Source organism: Carcharhinus amblyrhynchos, chromosome 23 (genome assembly GCF_965287045.1).
Source record: "Carcharhinus amblyrhynchos chromosome 23, sCarAmb.v2.hapA, whole genome shotgun sequence".
Classification (NCBI taxonomy): domain Eukaryota; kingdom Metazoa; phylum Chordata; class Chondrichthyes; order Carcharhiniformes; family Carcharhinidae; genus Carcharhinus; species Carcharhinus amblyrhynchos.
This window is the reverse complement of record NC_137346.1, coordinates 2,293,845-2,315,391: the sequence shown is the minus strand read 5'-3', so window position 1 is coordinate 2,315,391 and position 21,547 is coordinate 2,293,845. Positions and strand designations below refer to the sequence as shown.

At 49.7% G+C, this 21,547-nt stretch overlaps 1 protein-coding gene across 3 annotated transcripts in view; it reads right to left on the bottom strand.

Annotated features, from left to right (window-relative positions):
* Nucleotides 1-15,384, bottom strand: part of LOC145357276 (pigment epithelium-derived factor-like) — a 46,678-nt gene extending 31,294 nt beyond the window's left edge. The window contains exons 1-4 of one of the 3 annotated variants that reach the window (XM_080210486.1): nucleotides 15,258-15,366; nucleotides 10,681-10,781; nucleotides 7,486-7,561; nucleotides 2,051-2,270 (exon numbers count right to left, since the gene is read on the bottom strand). In XM_080210486.1, the coding sequence (XP_080066612.1) occupies nucleotides 2,051-2,270; nucleotides 7,486-7,561; nucleotides 10,681-10,688 (304 nt within the window). In that variant the 5' untranslated portion in view covers nucleotides 10,689-10,781; nucleotides 15,258-15,366. Of the gene's footprint in view, nucleotides 1-2,050; nucleotides 2,271-7,485; nucleotides 7,562-10,680; nucleotides 10,782-10,820; nucleotides 10,842-15,257 lie in introns of those variants that run through there. The other 2 variants (XM_080210487.1, XM_080210488.1) reach the window with 2 other exon arrangements.
* Nucleotides 15,385-21,547: the final 6,163 nt, after the last annotated feature.

Genomic DNA, 21,547 nt, shown 5'->3' with positions numbered 1-21,547 from the left:
GGGAGCCGTACCCCAGTGAGGGTCAGTGTGTGTGGGTCCCGTACCCCAGTGAGAATCAGTGTGTGTGGGACCCGTACCCCAGTGAGAGTCAGCGTGTGTGGGACCCGTACCGCAGTGAGAGTCAGCGTGTGTGGGACCCGTACCCCAGTGAGAGTCAGTGTGTGTGGGACCCGTACCCCAGTGAGGGTCAGTGTGTGTGGGACCCGTACCCCAGTGAGAGTCAGTGTTTGTGGGACCCCAGTGAGAGTCAGTGTGTGTGGGACCCGTACCCCAGTGAGAGTCAGTGTGTGTGGGACCCGTACCCCAGTGAGGGTCAGTGTGTGTGGGACCCGTACCCCAGTGAGAGTCAGTGTGTGTGGGACCCGTACCCCAGTGAGAGTCAGTGTGTGTGGGAGCCGTACCCCAGTGAGAGACAGTGTGTGTGGGACCCGTACCCCAGTGAGAGTCAGTGTGTGTGGGACCCGTACCCCAGTGAGGGTCAGTGTGTGTGGGACCCGTACCCCAGTGAGAGTCAGTGTGTGTGGGACCCGTACCCCAGTGAGAGTCAGTGTGTGTGGGACCCGTACCCCAGTGAGAGTCAGTGTGTGTGGGACCCGTACCCCAGTGAGAGTCAGTGTGTGTGGGAGCCGTACCCCAGTGAGAATCAGTGTGTGTGGGAGCCGTACCCCAGTGAGAGTCAGTGTGTGTGGGACCCGTACCCCAGTGAGAGTCAGTGTGTGTGGGACCCATACCCCAGTGAGAGTCAGTGTGTGTGGGACCCGTACCCTAGTGAGAGTCAGTGTGTGTGGGACCCGTACCCCAGTGAGAGTCAGTGTGTGTGGGACCCGTACCCCAGTGAGAGTCAGCGTGTGTGGGACCCGTACCCCAGTGAGAGTCAGCGTGTGTGGGACCCGTACCCCAGTGAGAGTCAGTGTGTGTGGGACCCGTACCCCAGTGAGAGTCAGTGTGTGTGGGACCCGTACCCCAGTGAGGGTCAGTGTGTGTGGGACCCGTACCCCAGTGAGGGTCAGTGTGTGTGGGACCCGTACCCCAGTGAGAGTCAGTGTGTGTGGGACCCGTACCCCAGTGAGAGACAGTGTGTGTGGGACCCGTACCCCAGTGAGAGACAGTGTGTGTGGGACCCGTACCCCAGTGAGAGTCAGTGTGTGTGGGACCCGTACCCCAGTGAGAGACAGTGTGTGTGGGACCCGTACCCCAGTGAGGGTCAGTGTGTGTGGGACCCGTACCCCAGTGAGGGTCAGTGTGTGTGGGACCCGTACCCCAGTGAGGGTCAGTGTGTGTGGGACCCATACCCCAGTGAGGGTCAGTGTGTGGGACCCGTACCCCAGTGAGGGTCAGTGTGTGTGGGACCCGTACCCCAGTGAGGGTCAGTGTGTGTGGGACCCATACCCCAGTGAGGGTCAGTGTGCGGGACCCGTACCCCAGTGAGAGACAGTGTGTGTGGGAGCCGTACCCCAGTGAGAGTCAGTGTGTGTGGGACCCATACCCCAGTGAGAGTCAGTGTGTGTGGGACCCGTACCCCAGTGAGAGTCAGTGTGTGTGGGACCTGTACCCCAGTGAGAGTCAGTGTGTGTGGGACCCGTACCCCAGTGAGAGACAGTGTGTGTGGGAGCCGTACCCCAGTGAGGGTCAGTGTGTGTGGGACCCGTACCCCAGTGAGAGTCAGTGTGTGTGGGACCCGTACCCCAGTGAGAGTCAGTGTGTGTGGGACCCGTACCCCAGTGAGAGTCAGTGTGTGTGGGACCCGTACCCCAGTGAGAGTCAGTGTGTGTGGGACCCGTACCCCAGTGAGAGTCAGTGTGTGTGGGACCCGTACCCCAGCGAGGGTCAGTGTGTGTGGGACCCGTACCCCAGTGAGAGTCAGTGTGTGTGGGACCCGTACCCCAGTGAGAGACAGTGTGTGTGGGACCCGTACCCCAGTGAGGGTCAGTGTGCCTACCCCAGGAAATGTCGGTGGTTTCAGTGGGAGGAGAGAAGTGGAAGAACGAGAGAACATGTTGTTGGTTGTTGTCTATGTCTTGGGGACAGATTGAATCAACATCTTTCTCACCGAGAGACAATGATGACAGAGTGGTCGCTACACTAAGCGGAGACAAGCAGACATTGCCATTAGGATTCCTGCTGGCCACCAGTCGGTAAAGATCATAGCCAAAGTCTGAGATCGCGTATGCCAGTCTCTGTACTGAGGAGGTCAGGATCTCCTCCTCCTCTTCCTCTTCCACATGGTAATCCAGTGATTCCAATAACGAGGTGGCATCCTCTGTGGGCTCCTGGAAATATTCAGTACAATCATCACTTTGGCAGTACAAAACAATCTGCTTAGCACTGAAAACCAGCCAAACATAATGTAATACACAGGACTGGGTTACACACGGGACGGAGATACACACAGTTACACACGGGACTGAGATACACACAGTTACACACGGGACGGCGATACACACAGTTACACACGGGACGGAGATACACACAGTTACACACGGGACGGAGATACACACAGTTACACACGGGACTGAGATACACACAGTTACACACGGGACGGCGATACACACAGTTACACACGGGACGGAGATACACACAGTTACACACGGGACGGAGATACACACAGTTACACACGGGACGGAGATACACACAGTTACACACGGGACTGAGATACACACAGTTACACACGGGACGGCGATACACACAGTTACACACGGGACGGCGATACACACAGTTACACACGGGACTGAGATACACACAGTTACACACGGGACTGAGATACACACAGTTACACACGGGACGGCGATACACACAGTTACACACGGGACGGCGATACACACAGTTACACATGGGACTGAGATACACACAGTTACACACGGGACAGAGTTACACACAGTTACACACGGGACTGAGATACACACAGTTACACACGGGACAGAGTTACACACAGTTACACACGGGACAGAGATACACACGGGACAGAGTTACACAAGGGACAGAGTTACACACGGGACTGAGATACACACGGGACAGAGATACACACGGGACTGAGATACACACGGGACAGAGCTACACACGGGACAGAGCTACACACGGGACTGAGATACACACGGGACTGAGATACACACGGGACAGAGTTACACACGGGACAGAGATACACACGGGACTGAGATACACACGGGACAGAGTTACACACGGGACAGAGCTACACGCGGGACTGAGTTACACGCGGGACTGAGTTACACGCGGGACTGAGTTACACGTGGGACTGAGATACACGCGGGACTGAGATACACGCGGGACAGAGTTACACGCGGGACAGAGTTACACGCGGGACTGAGATACACACGGGACTGAGATACACACGGGACAGAGTTACACACGGGACAGAGTTACACGCGGGACAGAGTTACACGCGGGACTGAGATACACACGGGACTGAGATACACACGGGACAGAGTTACACACGGGACTGAGATACACACGGGACTGAGATACACACGGGACAGAGTTACACACGGGACTGAGATACACACGGGACAGAGTTACACGCGGGACAGAGTTACACACGCGACAGAGTTACACACGGGACTGAGATACACACGGGACTGAGATACACACGGGACAGAGTTACACACGGGACAGAGTTACATGCGGGACTGAGATACACGTGGGACTGAGTTACACACGGTACAGAGTTACACGCGGGACTGAGATACACACGGGACTGAGATACACACGGGACAGAGTTACACACGGGACAGAGCTACACACGGGACTGAGCTACACACGGGACTGAGATACACACGGGACAGAGTTACACACGGGACTGAGATACACACGGGACTGAGTTACACACGGGACAGAGATACACATGGGACTGAGATACACGCGGGACAGAGTTACACACGGGACAGAGATACACACGGGACAGAGTTACACACGGGACAGAGATACACACGGGACTGAGTTATACGCGGGACTGAGTTGTTGACAGGAATCTGTTGAAGAGCTTCAGATATCTTGACAAAAAAAATCTATTCTCTGTTTTAAATAGGCAACTTCTTATTTTAAATAGTTATCCCCCAGTTCTAGATTCCCCACAGGAAGAGCCAACCTCTCCACCCCTACTCTATCAAACCCCCTCAGCATTTCAAATCAAATCTTACTCTTCTACATTCTGTCAGTCTGGGTTCCACCAGGATCTCTCTGTACCTGCCCTTGGAACAAACATGGACAAAACAGCTGAACTCCAGAGGTGGGGTGAAAGTGACTGGCGGTAACATCAAGGCAGCGTTTAACTGAGCGTGGCATTAAGGTGCTCCAGCAAAACGGGAATCAGAGGGAAATCCCTCTGCTGGTTGGTGTCGTACCTGGGACATAGGAAGATGGTTGTGGAGGGTCAGTCATCTCAGCTCCAGGACATCTCTGCAGGAGTCCCTCAGGGTTAGTGTCCGAGGCCCAACCATCATCAGCTGCTTCATCACTGACCTTCCCTCTGTCATAAGGTCAGAAGTGGGGATGTTCACTGATTGCACAATGTTCACCATTCGCAACTCCTCAGATACTGAAGCAGCCTGTGTTCAAATGCAGCAAGATCTGGACAATATCCAGAGTTGGGCTGACAAGTGGCGAGAACATTCGTGCCACACAAATGCCAGGCAGTGACCATCACTAATAAGAGAGGGACTGCGGTTGAAACAACCGATCACCACCTTCTGAAGAACAGCTAGGGATGGGTAGTAGATGCTGGTCTAGTCAGTGATGCTCACATCCTGTAAATTAATAATAAAACCCTAGCTTTTCTGAGACAACCTCTCATTCCAGGTCTGGTAAACTTTCTCTAATCTGCTTCCAACACATTTACATCCTTCCTTGAATAAAGTATCCAGTATTGTACACAGTACTCCAGATGTGCTCTCACTCATACCCTGCAGCATAGCCTCACTACTTTTGCTTTTAATTCCCTTTGCAACAAACGATAACTTTTGACCTGTAACAAAAACAGAAAATCTGGAAAAACTCCGCAGGTTTCACAGTGGTTGTGGAGAGAGAAACAGAGTAAACGTTTTAAGGCTGTTTGATTTCTTCAGAACTGTTCTTCAGAGAGCACTGTACCGGTACTAGCTTTCCTCATCATTTGCTCTCCCTGCGTACTAACTGTTTGTAATTCAGGCATTAGGATATCCTGATCTACCTAAGTCTCCGAGCTCTGCAAGATCATTTACTTCATTTTTATTCTTTCTGTCAAAATGGACAATTTTCCTGGGTGTCCTTGTGCAGGAATCTCAAGGAGTTGGTTTGCAGGTGCAGCAGGTAATTAAGAAGGTGAATGGAATTTTATCCTTCATTGCCAGAGGGATGGAGTTTAAAAACAGCGAGGTTATGTTGCAGCTGTATAAGGTGCTGGTGAGGCCACACCTGGAGTACTGTGTACAGTTTTGGTCTCCTTACTTGAGAAAGGATATACTGGCACTGGAGGGGGTGCAGAGGAGATTCACTAGGTTGATTCTGGAGTTGAGAGGGTTGGCTTATGAGGAGAGACTGAGTAGACTGGGGCTATACTCATTGGAATTCAGAAGAATGAGGGGAGATCTTATAGAAATATATAAGATCATGAAGGGAATCGACAAGATAGAAGCAGGGAAGTTGTTTCCACTGGCGGGTGAAACTAGAACTAGGGGGCATAGCCTCAAAATAAGGGGGAGCAGATTTAGGACTGAGTTGAGGAGGAACTTCTTCACACAAAGGGTTGTGAATCTGTGGAACTCCCTGTCCAGTTGAGGCTTCCTCATTGAATGTTTTTAAGGCAAGGATAGATAAATGTTTGAACAGTAAAGGAATTAAGGGTTATGGTGAGTGGGCGGGTAAGTGGAACTGAGTCCATGAAAAGATCAGCCATGATCTTATTGAATGGGGCAGCAGGCCCGAGGGGCCAGATGGCCGACTCCTGCTCCTGGTTCTTATGTTCTTACATGTTCTCAGTAACCTTATTAAGAAGATTTCTGCCTGATCTCCATGATCTGTTGTTACATTCCTGGAGATTTTAACCTGAGCCCCCAGTCATTGCCGGAGTAAACCATTCTCACTTATCAATGAATCACAGAATTGTTACAGTACAGAAAAAGGCCATTCAGCCCATCCTGTCCTCTTCAGCTCTCTGAATGGCTCTCGGTAAATAGTCCATTCTCCTGCTTTCTCCCAGTAACACGGCAATTCTTCCTATTCAGATCAGAGTTTTATTCTCTGTTGATTCTGGCTCTGCTGCACTCTCAGGGACTTCATTCCAGACCTGAGCCGCTCGCTATGTGAGAAACCTTTCTCCTGATGTTGTTTTTGCTGCAATTACTGTAAACCTGTGCCCTCTCATTCTCAATTCTTTTAAGAGTGGGAACAGATTCTCCCGATCTAGTCTGTCCAAAACCACTCATAATTTTGAACATCTGTAGCAAATTTTCTTCCCTCAGACCATGTAAATTATTGCAGCTATTCCTGGGATTATTCTGTGATTGTTGGTGTAGGTTGTTCAACCTCTAACTTATTTTCTTCTCCACTTTCACCGTTATCAGCATCTGATTGTTCTGGAGTGTACAGCGAGATTGTTCAAGAATAACTTCCAGAAACAGGCTGTCCTGAGCAGCTAGCAGAGAGAAGCAGACTGTTCTTCCTCCCCAAGCTGGCTCTGTCATTATCTGTATCCAAACTGCAGCCATCTGCTTGGATTCTGTCCATTTGTAGCCTTGACACACCATTCAATCGAACTTCAGTTCAAAATGATGAACTGAGCACCAGAATTTGCTGTTTTTTTCTGGGAGACAGTTTTAAAAATCTTCCACCCCTTGTGTGAAGGGATCCTGACTCTGATCTGAAGGTTATCCCACCTTGTCTCAGCCCCCAGCACAACCAGCAGAAAGGGCCAGCCAGCAATGCTGGGGGGGTCCAGGCTGGCACTGCCAGGGTGCCAATGTCCAGAGGGTATCCTCTTCCCCAGCACCCGAATCTTTGGGGTGCCCTGAATGCCCCCACTTCACTCCAGTGGGGTTGGGCTGTTAGTTCCCCACCCGTGTGGAGCTACAGTAAACCACGCTGCAGTGAAGCACTCTGGCAAGGTGGGACAGGCTATTGGACCTGGAGACTTCAGTCCCAGACCCACTAATCACATTTAAATTATATTAAAATTAGAATTAAAATACTTTCTCCAGCTCCCCGATTTCCAGCGGGAAGCAGACTCAGGAAATCCGGTGCTGGGAGATGCTATTACAGCGGGAACGCATGCACGAATCCCACGCATCACCCACCGTGAGATTCTCCCAGCCCTCTGTGCAACAGGATTAGCGCAGCGGAATGGGAGAACTACCCTCCCCGCAAACACGACACTCCTTTTAGATTAGTTTCACTCTGATCAGAACGGACCCTACGCAGTGAAAATAAATACAAAAACCATCAGACAGAAGCTGCTGTGGGGAGAAGAGAGACTTCACCTGAAAATAACTGATAACTCACCAGTGGAAAACTATCTTCTTGACTTGAGGAGAGTCTGGCAGCTCCCAGGAACAGCAGAGCAGTTAGAATCTTCATCCTGTCATCAGAACCACGGGGAAATGGAAAAAACACCATTAGAATCCTGACACTGAGAGTCCAGATAGGCCCAATGTGGAGGGTCAGTGCTGAGGGAGTGCCGCACTGTCAGAGGGTCAGTGCTGAGGGAGTGCCGCGCTGTCAGAGGGTCAGTGCTGAGGGAGTGCCGCACTGTCAGAGGGTCAGTGCTGAGGGAGTGCCGCACTGTCAGAGGGTCAGTGCTGAGGGAGTGCCGCACTGTCAGAGGGTCAGTGCTGAGGGAGTGCCGCGCTGTCAGAGGGTCAGTGCTGAGGGAGTGCCGCGCTGTCAGAGGGTCAGTGCTGAGGGAGTGCCGCACTGTCAGAGGGCCAGTGCTGAGGGAGTGCCGCGCTGTCAGAGGGTCAGTGCTGAGGGAGTGCCGTGCTGTCAGAGGGTCAGTGCTGAGGGAGTGCCGTGCTGTCAGAGGGTCAGTGCTGAGGGAGTGCCGCGCTGTCAGAGGGTCAGTGCTGAGGGAGTGCCGCACTGTCAGAGGGTCAGTGCTGAGGGAGTGCCGCACTGTCAGAGGGTCAGTGCTGAGGGAATGCCGCACTGTCAGAGGGTCAGTGCTGAGGGAGTGCCGCACTGTCAGAGGGTCAGTGCTGAGGGAATGCCGCGCTGTCAGAGGGTCAGTGCTGAGGGAGTGCCGCGCTGTCAGAGGGTCAGTGCTGAGGGAGTGCCACGCTGTCAGAGGGTCAGTGCTGAGGGAGTGCCGCACTGTCAGAGGGTCAGTGCTGAGGGAGTGCCGCACTGTCAGAGGGTCAGTGCTGAGGGAGTGCCGCGCTGTCAGAGGGTCACTGCTGAGGGAGTGCCGCACTGTCAGAGGGTCAGTGCTGAGGGAGTGCCGCGCTGTCAGAGGGTCAGTGCTGAGGGAGTGCCGCGCTGTCAGAGGGTCAGTGCTGAGGGAGTGCCGCGCTGTCAGAGGGTCAGTGCTGAGGGAGTGCCGCGCTGTCAGAGGGTCAGTGCTGAGGGAGTGCCGCGCTGTCAGAGGGTCAGTGCTGAGGGAGTGCCGCGCTGTCAGAGGGTCAGTGCTGAGGGAGTGCCGCGCTGTCAGAGGGTCAGTGCTGAGGGAGTGCCGCGCTGTCAGAGGGTCAGTGCTGAGGGAGTGCCGCGCTGTCAGAGGGTCAGTGCTGAGGGAGTGCCGCGCTGTCAGAGGGTCAGTGCTGAGGGAGTGCCGCGCTGTCAGAGGGTCAGTGCTGAGGGAGTGCCGCGCTGTCAGAGGGTCAGTGCTGAGGGAGTGCCGCACTGTCAGAGGGTCAGTACTGAGGGAGTGCCGCACTGTCAGAGGGTCAGTGCTGAGGGAGTGCCGCACTGTCAGAGGGTCAGTACTGAGGGAGTGCCGCACTGTCAGAGGGTCAGTGCTGAGGGAGCGCCGCACTGTCAGAGGGTCAGTGCTGAGGGAGCGCCGCACTGTCAGAGGGTCAGTGCTGAGGTAGTGCCGCACTGTCAGAGGGTCAGTGCTGAGGGAGCGCCGCACTGTCAGAGGGTCAGTGCTGAGGGAGCGCCGCACTGTCAGAGGGTCAGTGCTGAGGGAGTGCCGCACTGTCAGAGGGTCAGTGCTGAGGGAGCGCCGCACTGTCAGAGGGTCAGTGCTGAGGGAGCGCCGCACTGTCAGAGGGTCAGTGCTGAGGGAGCGCCGCACTGTCAGAGGGTCAGTGCTGAGGGAGTGCCACACATTGGGTGGTGCTGTTTTTCATTTGAGGTATTAAAGTAAATCCTTATCCTCTGGTTAGATGTGTGTAAAGTGTTATCTCAGAGAAATGCAGGGAGCTCTTCCCAGCATTCTGATCAATGTTCATCCCGAGATCAACATTCTCTACAATTGGACTGTTTGTTCACATATTGCTGTTTGTGGGATCTTGTTGTGCACAAATTGGCTGTTGTTCTTCCTGCATAACAACAGTGAAAGCCTGTCAGTGCTTCATTCATTGGAAACTCTGTGGTTCATCCTGGGGTCAAGTACAATGTGCTGTAGTGATTTCCAATCCCTTTATGGTGTTAGCCCACCCTGTCTCTGTAACCTCCTCTACCGCCCTGTCTTCTTCACAATCTCTCCCGTCATTACTCTGGTCTCTTTTACCGACCTCATTCCCCTATTTCTAACCCTGCTTCTGCTGTATCCACACCATTTGCTGGAATTCCCTCCCCAAATCTCTCAGCTTCCCAACTCTGATTGCAGCAGTTTCATTATGTGGCCCTCTGCTCGAATTGCCCACATCCATCCCTACTGCCATTGGTCGCCTGTTAGTCTTGACAACATCCAGTCCACAGTGATGGCTACAATACCCACAATACCATACGCTCCAGCAGTTACTCTCTACATGGGATGGTTATTCAGTTACAGCCTATACCAGGCTCCAATTGTATTACTCTCTCACTTAGTCGTCCATTGCATTACTCTGGAATTTCATCTTCAGCTGCAGCAGATTCCAACGCGACACAGAAAGGGCGGAAAGCCTAAAATCTTTCCACCGCCTTCCCAGCACGGATGGCACGGTGGCACGGTTAGCAGTGCTGCCTCACGGTGCCAGGGGCCCAGCTTCAATTCCTGGCTCAGATCTTTGTCTGTGGAGTTTGCACATTCTCCCTGTGTCTGCATGGGTTTTCTCCAGGTGCTCTGGGTTCCTCCCACAGTCTGAAAGATGTGCTGATTAGGGTGCATTAGCTGTGCTAAATTCTCCCTCTGTGAATCTGAATAGGGGTCAGAGTGTGGCAACTGGGGGATTTTCACAGTAACTTGATTGCGGTGTTAATATAAGCCTACTTGTGACACTAATAAATCAACTTTAAACTTTGTCTTGGGGACGTCTTTCAAACTCACTGCAATTGCCCATGGTTTTGGACACTCTCATGGTTCAGGGCCATCTTTCCTCGAAGGTTAAGTTGTTCTGTATAAACGTACATTGTGAAAATTGTTGAGTTTATTAAAACTTTTAGAACACTTTCAGGTATAATAACCCTGCCTTAAATGACTTTACCAACTTGGACCTTGTCAAGAATTACTCTGACGCTTACATTTGATTGTGTGCAGCCTCTGGGTGGAACGAGTCACGTAGTTTGGGAGATATACCTGTCACAGGACCTACCAACTCATGAAATCCTGACCTTTCCATCTCTCTGGTCCTGCCTCAGGTTCCACACTGGACCAAGAAGATTGGCTGTTTGATCCAAACCTTACACAACCTTTCGCTCAAAGGTCATATTTACTGTAACAGATAAAACCAGAACAATACATGTTTACTCACTGAGCCCAGCAGCAGAGATAAGCAAAGGTCAGGGATCCTGTGTAGAAATCCATTAAAGATATCTTGTTAAAAGGCGGGGCGAGAGATGACCAATGCAATATAACTCTCATCCGAGGCAGAATAATTAACTCCACTCTTCAGAACACAAACTCCTCTTTAACATTCACTATTACTTAGCGACATGATTATACTTCACCCCAATTAGATCTCCCTTTAATCTTCTAAACTGCAGGATGTATAATCTAATCTGTGCAAATGCCTTCAGAATGTCACCTTTTTAGCCTCAGTGTGTCTCTGGTGGATCTCGAGTGCACTCTCTGTGAGGCTGATCTATCCTCCCCAGGCCAGAAGTCCCGTTAATGGTCTGATCTGTTATATCCTGGATTGTGATATTATCAGAGAATCACCATCGATACTGGGTCCTGACTAACGATTCAATGTGAGGGAGGGTTGCTGGGGGTCTACAGTGTGAACTGGAGCCCAAGCTAATGATCAAACTGCAATTTGAAGGAAAATGTAACGTTCCAATCTGCAAACTTCAGGAAATGATTCAGAATCAAATGGGGGCTAAATCCCAACTTCAAAAAACTACATTGTGTATAACTGCAGGTTTCTGGTTGTCATTTAGGAAAAGAATGTCATTTCATCCTCAAAAATTATTTCAGTTAGCTGTGAGTCATCACAGTGTAAAAACTTTCCATAAACTCAGTTGGAAAATTCTGCCGTTGGGTCTGTTTCAGAGATTGTTTGGCTCAGGCAGCAACACTCTCAAACCCGGGTTAGAGAATCGAGGCCATTATCCCGTCCTCAACAATGCCCCCGCCCCCAGCCAAACCCGCTGCCCCCCACCCCCGCCCCCTCGCCCCCGCCCCCAGCCAAACCCGCTGCCCCCCACCCCCGCCCCCTCACCCCCGCCCCCAGCCAAACCCGCTGCCCCCCACCCCCGCCCCCTCGCCCCCCCGCCCCCAGCCAAACCCGCTGCCCCCCACCCCCGCCCCCTCGCCCCCGCCCCCAGCCAAACCCGCTGCCCCCCACCCCCGCCCCCTTGCCCCCGCCCCCAGCCATAACCTCTGCACTCTACTGCACCCCATCCCCAGCCAAACTCTGTGCCCCACCCGCCCCTCACCCCAGCCAAACCTTCTGCCCCCCCACCCCCCACCAAACAGCCTGCCATCCACTGCCCCCCACCCCCAGCCAAACCCTCCCCCCCCCCCCCCCCCCCACCCCCTTCCATACCCCTGGCTCCCAGGCCTCAATCTCTCTGCTTTGCAGAATCACACCATTGTTAGGTTGCAGAATGAGGCCATTTGGCCCACTGAGCCTGTACCAGTTAACCAAAGGAGTAATTCTCCTCGGGCTTCTTTCTCACCTTCTGTCTGTAATCGATCATGTTATCCCCTTCACAAAGCTTCGAATGACCCTGCCTCCATCACACTCTCAGGCAGTGCAGAGCAGATCTGAACCACTCGCTGTGAGGATAAGCTTCTCCTCATGTTGCTTTTGCTTTCTTTACTCTCTTGTTCTCGATCTTTTTATGAGTGTCTACTCTGTCTAGACCCCTCATGATTTTGAACGTCTCTATCAAATCTCCTTTCAGCTTTTCTTCTTTCCAAGGAGAACAGTCCCAACCTCTCCAAAGTATCTTCAGAACTGAAGTTCCATATCGCTGGGATTATTCTGCTCTCTCTCTCTAATACCTTCAAATCCTTCCTAAAGTGTGGAACCCAGAGCTGGACACAATACTCCAGTTAAGAACAAACTAGTGTCTTATATACTTCAACACAACCTCCTTACACTTGTATTCTGTGCCTATTATTAAAGCCCAGGATACTGTTTGTTTTATTAACCGTGCTTTCAATTTGCCTGGCGTCCATCTGTGTCTTATCCACATTTACACCAGATCTTTCTACCCTTGTCCCAGCAATGGGGAAGGTATCAACACTGATGCAAACAGTAACCACATTGATCCACTTTCTCTCTGGAGTCTGTAGTTGCCCAATGGTGACACTGAAGAATCTGTTCATTCCGCCAGAATAGAGTTTGAAATAACAACAGCAGTTCCAGGAGGGGTTGAGTTTGGATTATTTAGTGTGTTGTGGACAGCGTGTGTGTCCATTAGTGCCTGTGTGAGTGTGAAGTGGTCCGTGTTGGTATTTATTCTTCACATTTGCATCTCCCTGCTGGCCCTCCAGCATGTACATTTCAGCCAACCCTTAAATGTGTCAATATTTCTAATATTCCATCTGATAATGTGCTCCTACTTTAGTACAAAATTACTGGGAGAACAAGTACTGGTTCAACAATATTTGTAAAAACATGACAGTAACTAGAATGGCAATGAAAAATATCCCAGACATTTGGTGGTACACAGGTTTGACTGAACTGGAATCATATCTTTTGTCATCCAGTCCCATCACGGAGAATCCCAGTGAACCAATCTCTTGCCCTTTTTTCATTTATTCAAGTTTATGGGACATGTGTCATTGGCTAGGACAACATTTATTGCCTGTCCTTAGTTTCCTTTGAGAAGGTGGTGATGAGCTGCCTTCTTGAATTACTGCTGCCCACGAGGTGTAGGTACACCCACAGTGCTGTTAGGGAGGGGGTTTCTGGATTTTGACCCAGTGAAAGAATGGTGATATATTTTCAAGTCAAGATGATGAGTGACTTGGAGGGGAATTTTCAGATGGTGGTGATTCCAGGAATCTGCTGCTCTTGTCCTAGATGGTGGAGGTCATGGGTTTGTAAGGTGCTGCCTAAGGAACCTTGGTGAGTTGCTGCAGTGCATCTTGTAGATGGTACACACGGCTGCCACTGAGCATTGGTGGTGGTGAGATTGAATATTTAAGGTGATGGATGGGGTACCAATCAAGTGGACTGATTTTTCCTGGATGGTGTTGAGCTTCTTGAGTGTTGTTGAAACTGCGCTCGTCCAGGCAAGTGGGGAGTATCCCATCACACTCCTGACTTGTGCCTTGTAGATGTTGAACAGGCTTTGGAGAGTCAGGAGGTGAGTTACTCACTGCAGAATTCCCAGCCTCTGACCTGCTCTTACAGCCACAGTATTTAAATGGCTAATAAAAACAGAAATTGCTGGAAAAACTCAGCAGATCTTGCAGCATCTGTGGAGAGAGAAACAGAGTTAACATTTTGTGTCTATATGACTTCTTCTTCAGAGATGCTTCCAGTCCTGCTGAGTTTTGCCAACATTTTCCAGTTTTTACTTCAGATTTCTAGCATCCACAGTATTTTGTTCAGTTCAATTTGTGGTCAGTGGTTACCTCTGGGATGTTGGTAGTGTGGGATTCAGTGACAGTAATATCATTGAATGGCAAGAGGAGATGGTTAGATTCTCTCTCATTGGAGATGGTCATTGTCTGGCATTTGTGTGGCACTTTTGTTACTTGCCATTTGTCAGCCCAAGCTTGGACATTGTCCGGGCCTTACTACATTTGAACATGGACTGCTTCAGTATCTGAGGAGTCACAAATGATGCCGAACTTTGTGCAATCGTCAGTGAACATCCTCACTCCTGACCTTAATGTGGCCATTGAAAAGGGTTGAACCTGGACCACTAACCATGGGAATACCTTCAGTGATGTCTTGGGACTGAGATGATTGGCTTCCGACAGTCACGACAATCCTATTCACTCCATTGGACAGAATCCTAATGGATCCACATGATTCCCAGTCAGTGCTGACACCAATTATAACGTATTCCCCGGTAAGTGCGTCTATTTCACAGGAAGTAAATGTTGCTGGGACACGGGAAGCTCTTGGTTTGTGATTTCCACATCAGACGATACTTTGTTTGAACCATTCTTGTACTTTGCTCCATGGCTGCTATTCTCTCGAGTTTATAATAATCTTGATCCCAAGGCAGTGATTATTCTATCTCCCCTTCTTCAGACAATAACTAGCCCACTCCACCCTAAACCATATTAAAGAGAAACTTCAAATCAATGAAATCTATTGCAAGCTGGCCAAGACTGATAGAATGATCCATGATTATGTTTGTTTGTGTTTGTAGTTCTAACCATGTGCCATAGTGTCAAATTCTATCTGATAATCACCCCTGTAAAGTATTTTGGAATGTTTTACTAAATGAAAAGTGCTACCTAATTGCAAGTTGCTGCTGTTCTTGTTGTTCCCAATGAGTCTAACTATCCTCTCTTACACATTGCAGCTCAGATTTTAATTCCCACTTTGATTTTAAATCACAAACAAACTTTATCTCAATGATTTGTTAACTTCAAATCCAATTGAGAAATTGAGGGTATTTACAAAATCCAGCCACAAAACTACAATCACTGCCTTTCACATCAAATCATTTCATTTGAAGAGTTTTGAAATCTTTCTTTACTCTGACACAGCTCACTCCCAAATCCACTCACCACTCTGCACTTAGCTTAACGCTGAAACTGTTTGTCTGCTTACCTGCTTCAGCACACAGCCACTTCAGCGAAGTGAAGGGGTTGCAGCTCCCAGTTCTGCAGCTTTTATCCTGTGTAAATATTTCTCGGGGAAATCTCACGATGTTTCTGTTCCTGAGCTCAGACTGGCTGGGGTTTGGCCAGACTGAACACAGCAACGTGGCTGTAACTGGCAATGGGCTAGACCTCAGGGGATCCCAGTGGAAACGAGAACCGCTTCCTGTCCACGCAGGCAACTCACAAAACTATTCAGTGGAGAGAGAAACCACAGCTTAAGACACAGCCCAAAGCACAGACAAGACCACTTTCCTGCCTTAGAGTCACTATTAGAAAACAGCAAACTTTTGCCCGTCTCAATCATGATAAACAAGTAAATTTAACAGAGAACAGATTGGAGGAGGTTTGATCTCCAGAATCTGATGTTCCAAAAGTTCCCTGCTAATGTCAGTGGGTCAAGGCAGGGGGCCGGCGCGGGGGCACCCGGCAGATGGAGTGCCCGGCAGAGGGGGCGCCCGGCAGAGGGAGTGCCCGGCAGAGGGGGCGCCCGGCAGAGGGGGTGCCCGGCAGAGGGGGTGCCCGGCAGAAGGCTGGCGCGGGGGCAGCAATTCCACCTCCTCCCCCATGCCCTTGGCCACTCTCCTTACCACAACATCACTGACTCTGGGATTGTCTGAACCAATGACACTGAAATACCTGAAGGGACTTCTCAAAAACAGAACTGGCATTTCATCAGCCCAGGATAGTCCAAAATCAGCAACGTTATTCAAAATGTAGTTATTTCCAATATATAGAAACACAACAGTCAGTTTATACACAGCAAGATTCCACACAGCAATGGCATCATTATTAATTTTTGATGTGAGTGTGTGAGAGCGTATGTCAGAGAGAGTGTGTGTGTGAGAGTGAGTGTGTGTGTGTGAGAGTGAGAGTGTGTGTGTGAGAGTGAGAGTGTGTGTGTGTGAGAGTGAGAGTGTGTGTGTGAGAGTGAGTGTGTGTGTGTGAGAGTGAGAGTGTGTGTGTGAGAGTGAGAGTGTGTGTGTGAGAATGAGAGTGTGTGTGTGTGAGAGTGAGAGTGTGTGTGTGAGAGTGAGAGTGTGTGTGTGTGAGAGTGAGAGTGTGTGTGTGAGAGTGAGAGTGTGTGTGTGAGAGTGAGAGTGTGTGTGTGAGAGTGAGAGTGTGTGTGTGAGAGTGAGTGTGTGTGTGTGAGAGTGAGAGTGTGTGTGTGTGAGAGTGAGAGTGTGTGTGTGTGAGTGAGAGTGTGTGTGTGAGAGTGAGTGTGTGTGTGTGAGAGTGAGAGTGTGTGTGTGAGAGTGAGTGTGTGTGTGAGAGTGAGAGTGTGTGTGTGTGAGAGTGACAGTGTGTGTGTGTGAGAGTGAGAGTGTGTGTGTGAGAGTGAGAGTGTGTGTGTGAGAGTGAGAGTGTGTGTGTGAGAGTGAGTGTGTGTGTGTGTGAGAGTGAGAGTGTGTGTGTGAGAGTGAGAGTGTGTGTGTGTGAGAGTGAGAGTGTGTGTGTGAGAGTGAGAGTGTGTGTGTGTGAGAGTGAGAGTGTGTGTGTGTGAGAGTGAGAGTGTGTGTGTGTGAGAGTGAGAGTGTGTGTGTGAGAGTGAGAGTGTGTGTGTGTGAGAGTGAGAGTGTGTGTGTGTGAGAGTGAGAGTGTGTGTGTGTGAGAGTGAGAGTGTGTGTGTGTGAGAGAGAGTGTGTGTGTGAGAGTGAGAGTGTGTGTGTGTGAGAGTGAGTGTGTGTGTGTGAGAGTGAGAGTGTGTGTGTGAGAGTGAGAGTGTGTGTGTGTGAGAGTGAGAGTGTGTGTGTGTGAGAGTGAGAGTGTGTGTGTGTGAGAGTGAGTGTGTGTGTGTGAGAGTGAGAGTGTGTGTGTGTGAGAGAGAGTGTGTGTGTGTGTGAGTGAGAGTGTGTGTGTGTGTGAGTGAGAGTGTGTGTGTGTGAGAGTGAGTGTGTGTGTGTGAGAGTGAGAGTGTGTGTGTGTGAGAGTGAGAGTGTGTGTGTGTGAGAGTGAGAGTGTGTGTGTGTGAGAGTGAGTGTGTGTGTGTGAGAGTGAGAGTGTGTGTGTGTGAGAGTGAGAGTGTGTGTGTGTGAGAGTGAGAGTGTGTGTGTGTGAGAGAGAGTGTGTGTGTGTGTGAGTGAGAGTGTGTGTGTGTGTGAGTGAGAGTGTGTGTGTGTGTGAGTGAGAGTGTGTGTGTGTGAGAGTGAGTGTGTGTGTGTGAGAGTGAGAGTGTGTGTGTGTGAGAGTGAGAGTGTGTGTGTGTGAGAGTGAGAGTGTGTGTGTGTGAGAGTGAGAGTGTGTGTGTGTGAGAGTGAGTGTGTGTGTGTGAGAGTGAGAGTGTGTGTGTGTGAGAGTGAGAGTGTGTGTGTGTGAGAGTGAGAGTGTGTGTGTGTGAGAGTGAGAGTGTGTGTGTGTGAGAGTGAGAGTGTGTGTGTGTGAGAGTGAGTGTGTGTGTGTGAGAGTGAGAGTGTGTGTGTGTGAGAGAGAGTGTGTGTGTGTGTGAGTGAGAGTGTGTGTGTGTGTGAGTGAGAGTGTGTGTGTGTGAGAGAGAGTGTGTGTGTGTGAGAGTGAGAGTGTGTGTGTGTGAGAGTGAGAGTGTGTGTGTGTGAGAGAGAGTGTGTGTGTGTGAGAGTGAGAGTGTGTGTGTGTGAGAGTGAGAGTGTGTGTGTGTGAGAGTGAGTGTGTGTGTGTGAGAGTGAGAGTGTGTGTGTGTGAGAGTGAGAGTGTGTGTGTGTGAGAGTGAGAGTGTGTGTGTGTGAGAGTGAGAGTGTGTGTGTGTGAGAGTGAGAGTGTGTGTGTGTGAGAGTGAGAGTGTGTGTGTGAGAGTGAGAGTGTGTGTGTGTGAGAGTGAGAGTGTGTGTGTGAGAGTGAGAGTGTGTGTGTGTGAGAGTGAGAGTGTGTGTGTGTGAGAGAGAGTGTGTGTGTGTGAGAGTGAGAGTGTGTGTGAGAGTGAGAGTGTGTGTGTGAGAGTGAGAGAGTGTGTGTGAGAGTGAGAGTGTGTGTGTGTGAGTGAGAGTGTGTGTGTGTGAGTGAGAGTGTGTGTGTGTGAGAGTGAGAGAGTGTGTGTGAGAGTGAGTGTGTGTGTGTGTGAGAGAGAGTGTGAGAGTGAGAGTGTGTGTGTGTGAGAGAGAGTGTGTGTGTGTGAGAGTGAGAGTGTGTGTGTGAGTGAGAGTGTGTGTGTGAGTGAGAGTGTGTGTGTGTGAGAGTGAGAGTGTGTGTGTGAGTGAGAGTGTGTGTGTGTGAGAGTGAGAGTGTGTGTGTGAGAGTGAGTGTGTGTGTGTGAGAGTGAGAGAGTGTGTGTGAGAGTGAGTGTGTGTGTGTGTGAGAGTGAGAGTGTGTGTGTGAGAGTGAGAGTGTGTGTGTGAGAGTGAGTGTGTGTGAGAGAGTGAGTGTGTGTGTGAGAGAGTGAGAGAGTGTGTGTGAGAGTGAGAGTGTGTGTGTGAGAGTGAGTGTGTGTGAGAGTGAGTGTGTGTGTGTGTGAGAGTGAGAGTGTGTGTGTGAGAGTGAGTGTGTGTGTGAGTGAGTGAGTGTGTGTGAGAGTGAGTGTGTGTGTGAGTGAGTGAGTGTGTGTGAGAGTGAGAGTGTGTGTGAGAGAGAGAGTGTGTGTGAGAGTGAGAGTGTGTGTGTGAGAGTGAGTGTGTGTGAGAGTGAGAGTGTGTGTGTGAGAGTGAGTGTGTGTGAGAGTGAGAGTGTGTGTGTGTGAGAGTGAGAGAGTGTGTGTGTGAGAGTGAGAGTGAGTGTGTGTGAGAGTGAGAGTGTGTGTGTGTGAGAGTTAGTAGGCAAACATTCCCTGAACTTTCTTTTTAGGAAGAACATCCTTCCTCAGAAAAGTCGATCAAAACTGCACACGATACTCTAGGTGTGGCCTCACCAAGGCCCCTGAATAATTGCAGCAACACAATCCTGCTCCTGTACTCCAAACCTCTCGCTATAAAAACCAATGTATCATTTGCTGCCTTTAGCACCTGCTGAACCTGCGTGCTTACTTTCAGTGACTGGTGTATGAGGACACCCAGGTCTCACTGCACATTCCCCGCTCTCAATCTATCGCCATTCAGATAATAATCTGCCTTCCTGTTTTTGCTACCTCACATTTATCCACATTATACTGCATCTGCCCTGCATTTACCCACTCACCTGTGTAAATCACATTGAAGCATCTCTGTGCCCTCCTCATTCCCACCCTGCCCCCCCACCCAGCTTTGGAGATATTACGTTTAGCTGTGTTAGGATACAGATCAGAAACCCCAAGGTTTTATGAACTCAGATTAGATCCCAACTATTTGTTCTTTTTGGCATTAGTCTGAGGATATTCCGTTCACTCCAGGCTGGATTCTACTGACACATTGAGAAGCTTTTCGAACCGTACAATTATTATAGTGCAGAAGGAAGCCATTCGGCCCATCAAGTCTGTACTGACTCTCTGACTGTAACCTCATTTGTCACAGCCAATCCACCTAAGCTTCACATCTTTGGACTGTGGAAGGAAACCCATGCAGACATGGGGAGAATGTGCAATTTCCAGAGACAGTGACCCGAGGCTGGAACTGAACCCAGATCCCTGGTGCTGTGAGGCAGCAATGCGAACCACTGTGGCACCACACAGCCTCAAGACTAACTTTCTTTAACAATTATTATAAAGGGGAGGTTGATTCCCTCTCTGAGAACTAACACTCAATCACTCAAAGAGAAGTACCTCCCTTCATACTCTGTTAAAGTGAGTGTGAGCGGGGAATATCTGCCCTTTGGCAACTTTCAATGATTAAATCAAAATAACCACCTGAGACTCTCTGTAAATCAACATGTAACACTTGATTTATCGAACTAACAGTGAACAGGGTAACTAAACTATTAACGAGCTCATTAAAACACCATTCTAATGGAAAGCCATTTCAATAAACACAATTCCCACTCATTAACAAAAAACAGAATTTTTAGTCAGTCTCAAAATTTCAACCAGCTTTGTCGTCTTCTGGAATCTTCTGTCTTTGCTGATTTCTTCTGTCTTCACTATCGAGATGAGACTAGTGGAGTGCCTCAGGGATCACAATTGTTTACAATTTACATAAAGGATTTGGAGTCGGGGACCAAAAATTTGCAGAATGAGATCTTTTCGAAACATAAGGTTATAAAGGGAATCGATAAGATAGAAGCAGGGAAGTTGTTTCCACTGGCGGGTGAAACTAGAACTGGGGGGCATGGCCTCAAAATAAGGGGGAGCAGATTCAGGACTGAGTTGAGGAGGAACTTCTTCACACAAAGTGAAGCAGTTGAGGCTCCGTCATTGAATATTTTTAAGGCAAGGATAAATAAATGTTTGAACAGTAAAGGAATTAAGGGTTATGGTGAGTGGGTGGGTAAGTGGAGCTGAGTCCACAAAAAGATCAGCCATGATCTTATTGAATGGCGGAGCAGGCTCGAGGGGCCAGATGGCCGACTCCTGCTCCTGGTTCTTATGTTCTTATGAGACATTTGTTAAGATATAAATGATTTGATTTATTATTGTCACATGTATTAACATAGTGAAAAGTATTGTTTTGTGCGTGCTATACAGACAAAGCATACCATTCATAGAGAAGGAAACAAGACAGTGCAGAATGTAGTGTTACAGTCACAGCGAGGGTGTAGAGAAAGTTCAACTTAATGCGAGGTAGGTCCATTCAAAAGTCCAACAGCAGCAGGGAAGAAGCTGTTCTTGAGTCGGTTGGTACGTGACATCAGACTTTTGTATCTTTTTCCCGAAGGAAGAAGGTGGAAGCGAGAATATCCGGGGTGCGTGGGGTCCTTAATTATACTGACTGCTTTGCCAAGGCAATGGGAAGTGTAGACAGAGTCAACGGATGGGAGACTGATGTGTGATGGATTGGACATTCACAACCCTTTGTAGTTTCTTGCAGTCTTGGGCAGAACAGGAGCCCAGACCAAGCTGTGATCCAACCAGAAAGAATGCTTTCTATGGGGCATCTGTAAAAGTTGGAGAGAGTCATAGTTGACATGCCAAATTTCCTTAGTCTTCTGAGAAAGTAAAAGGTGTTGGTGGAGCTTTCTTAACTATAGTGTCGGCATGGGGGGGACCAGGACAGGTTGTTGGTGATCTGGACACCTAAAAACATGAAGCTCTCAACCCTTTCTACTTTGTCCCCATTGCTGTAGACAGGAGCATGTTCTCCTTTACACTCCCTGAAGTCGATGACAATCTCCTTCATTTTTTTGACATTGAGGGAGAGATTATTGTTGCCGCACCAGTTCACCAGACTGTCTGGAACATAGAACGTTACAGTGCAGTACAGGCCCTTC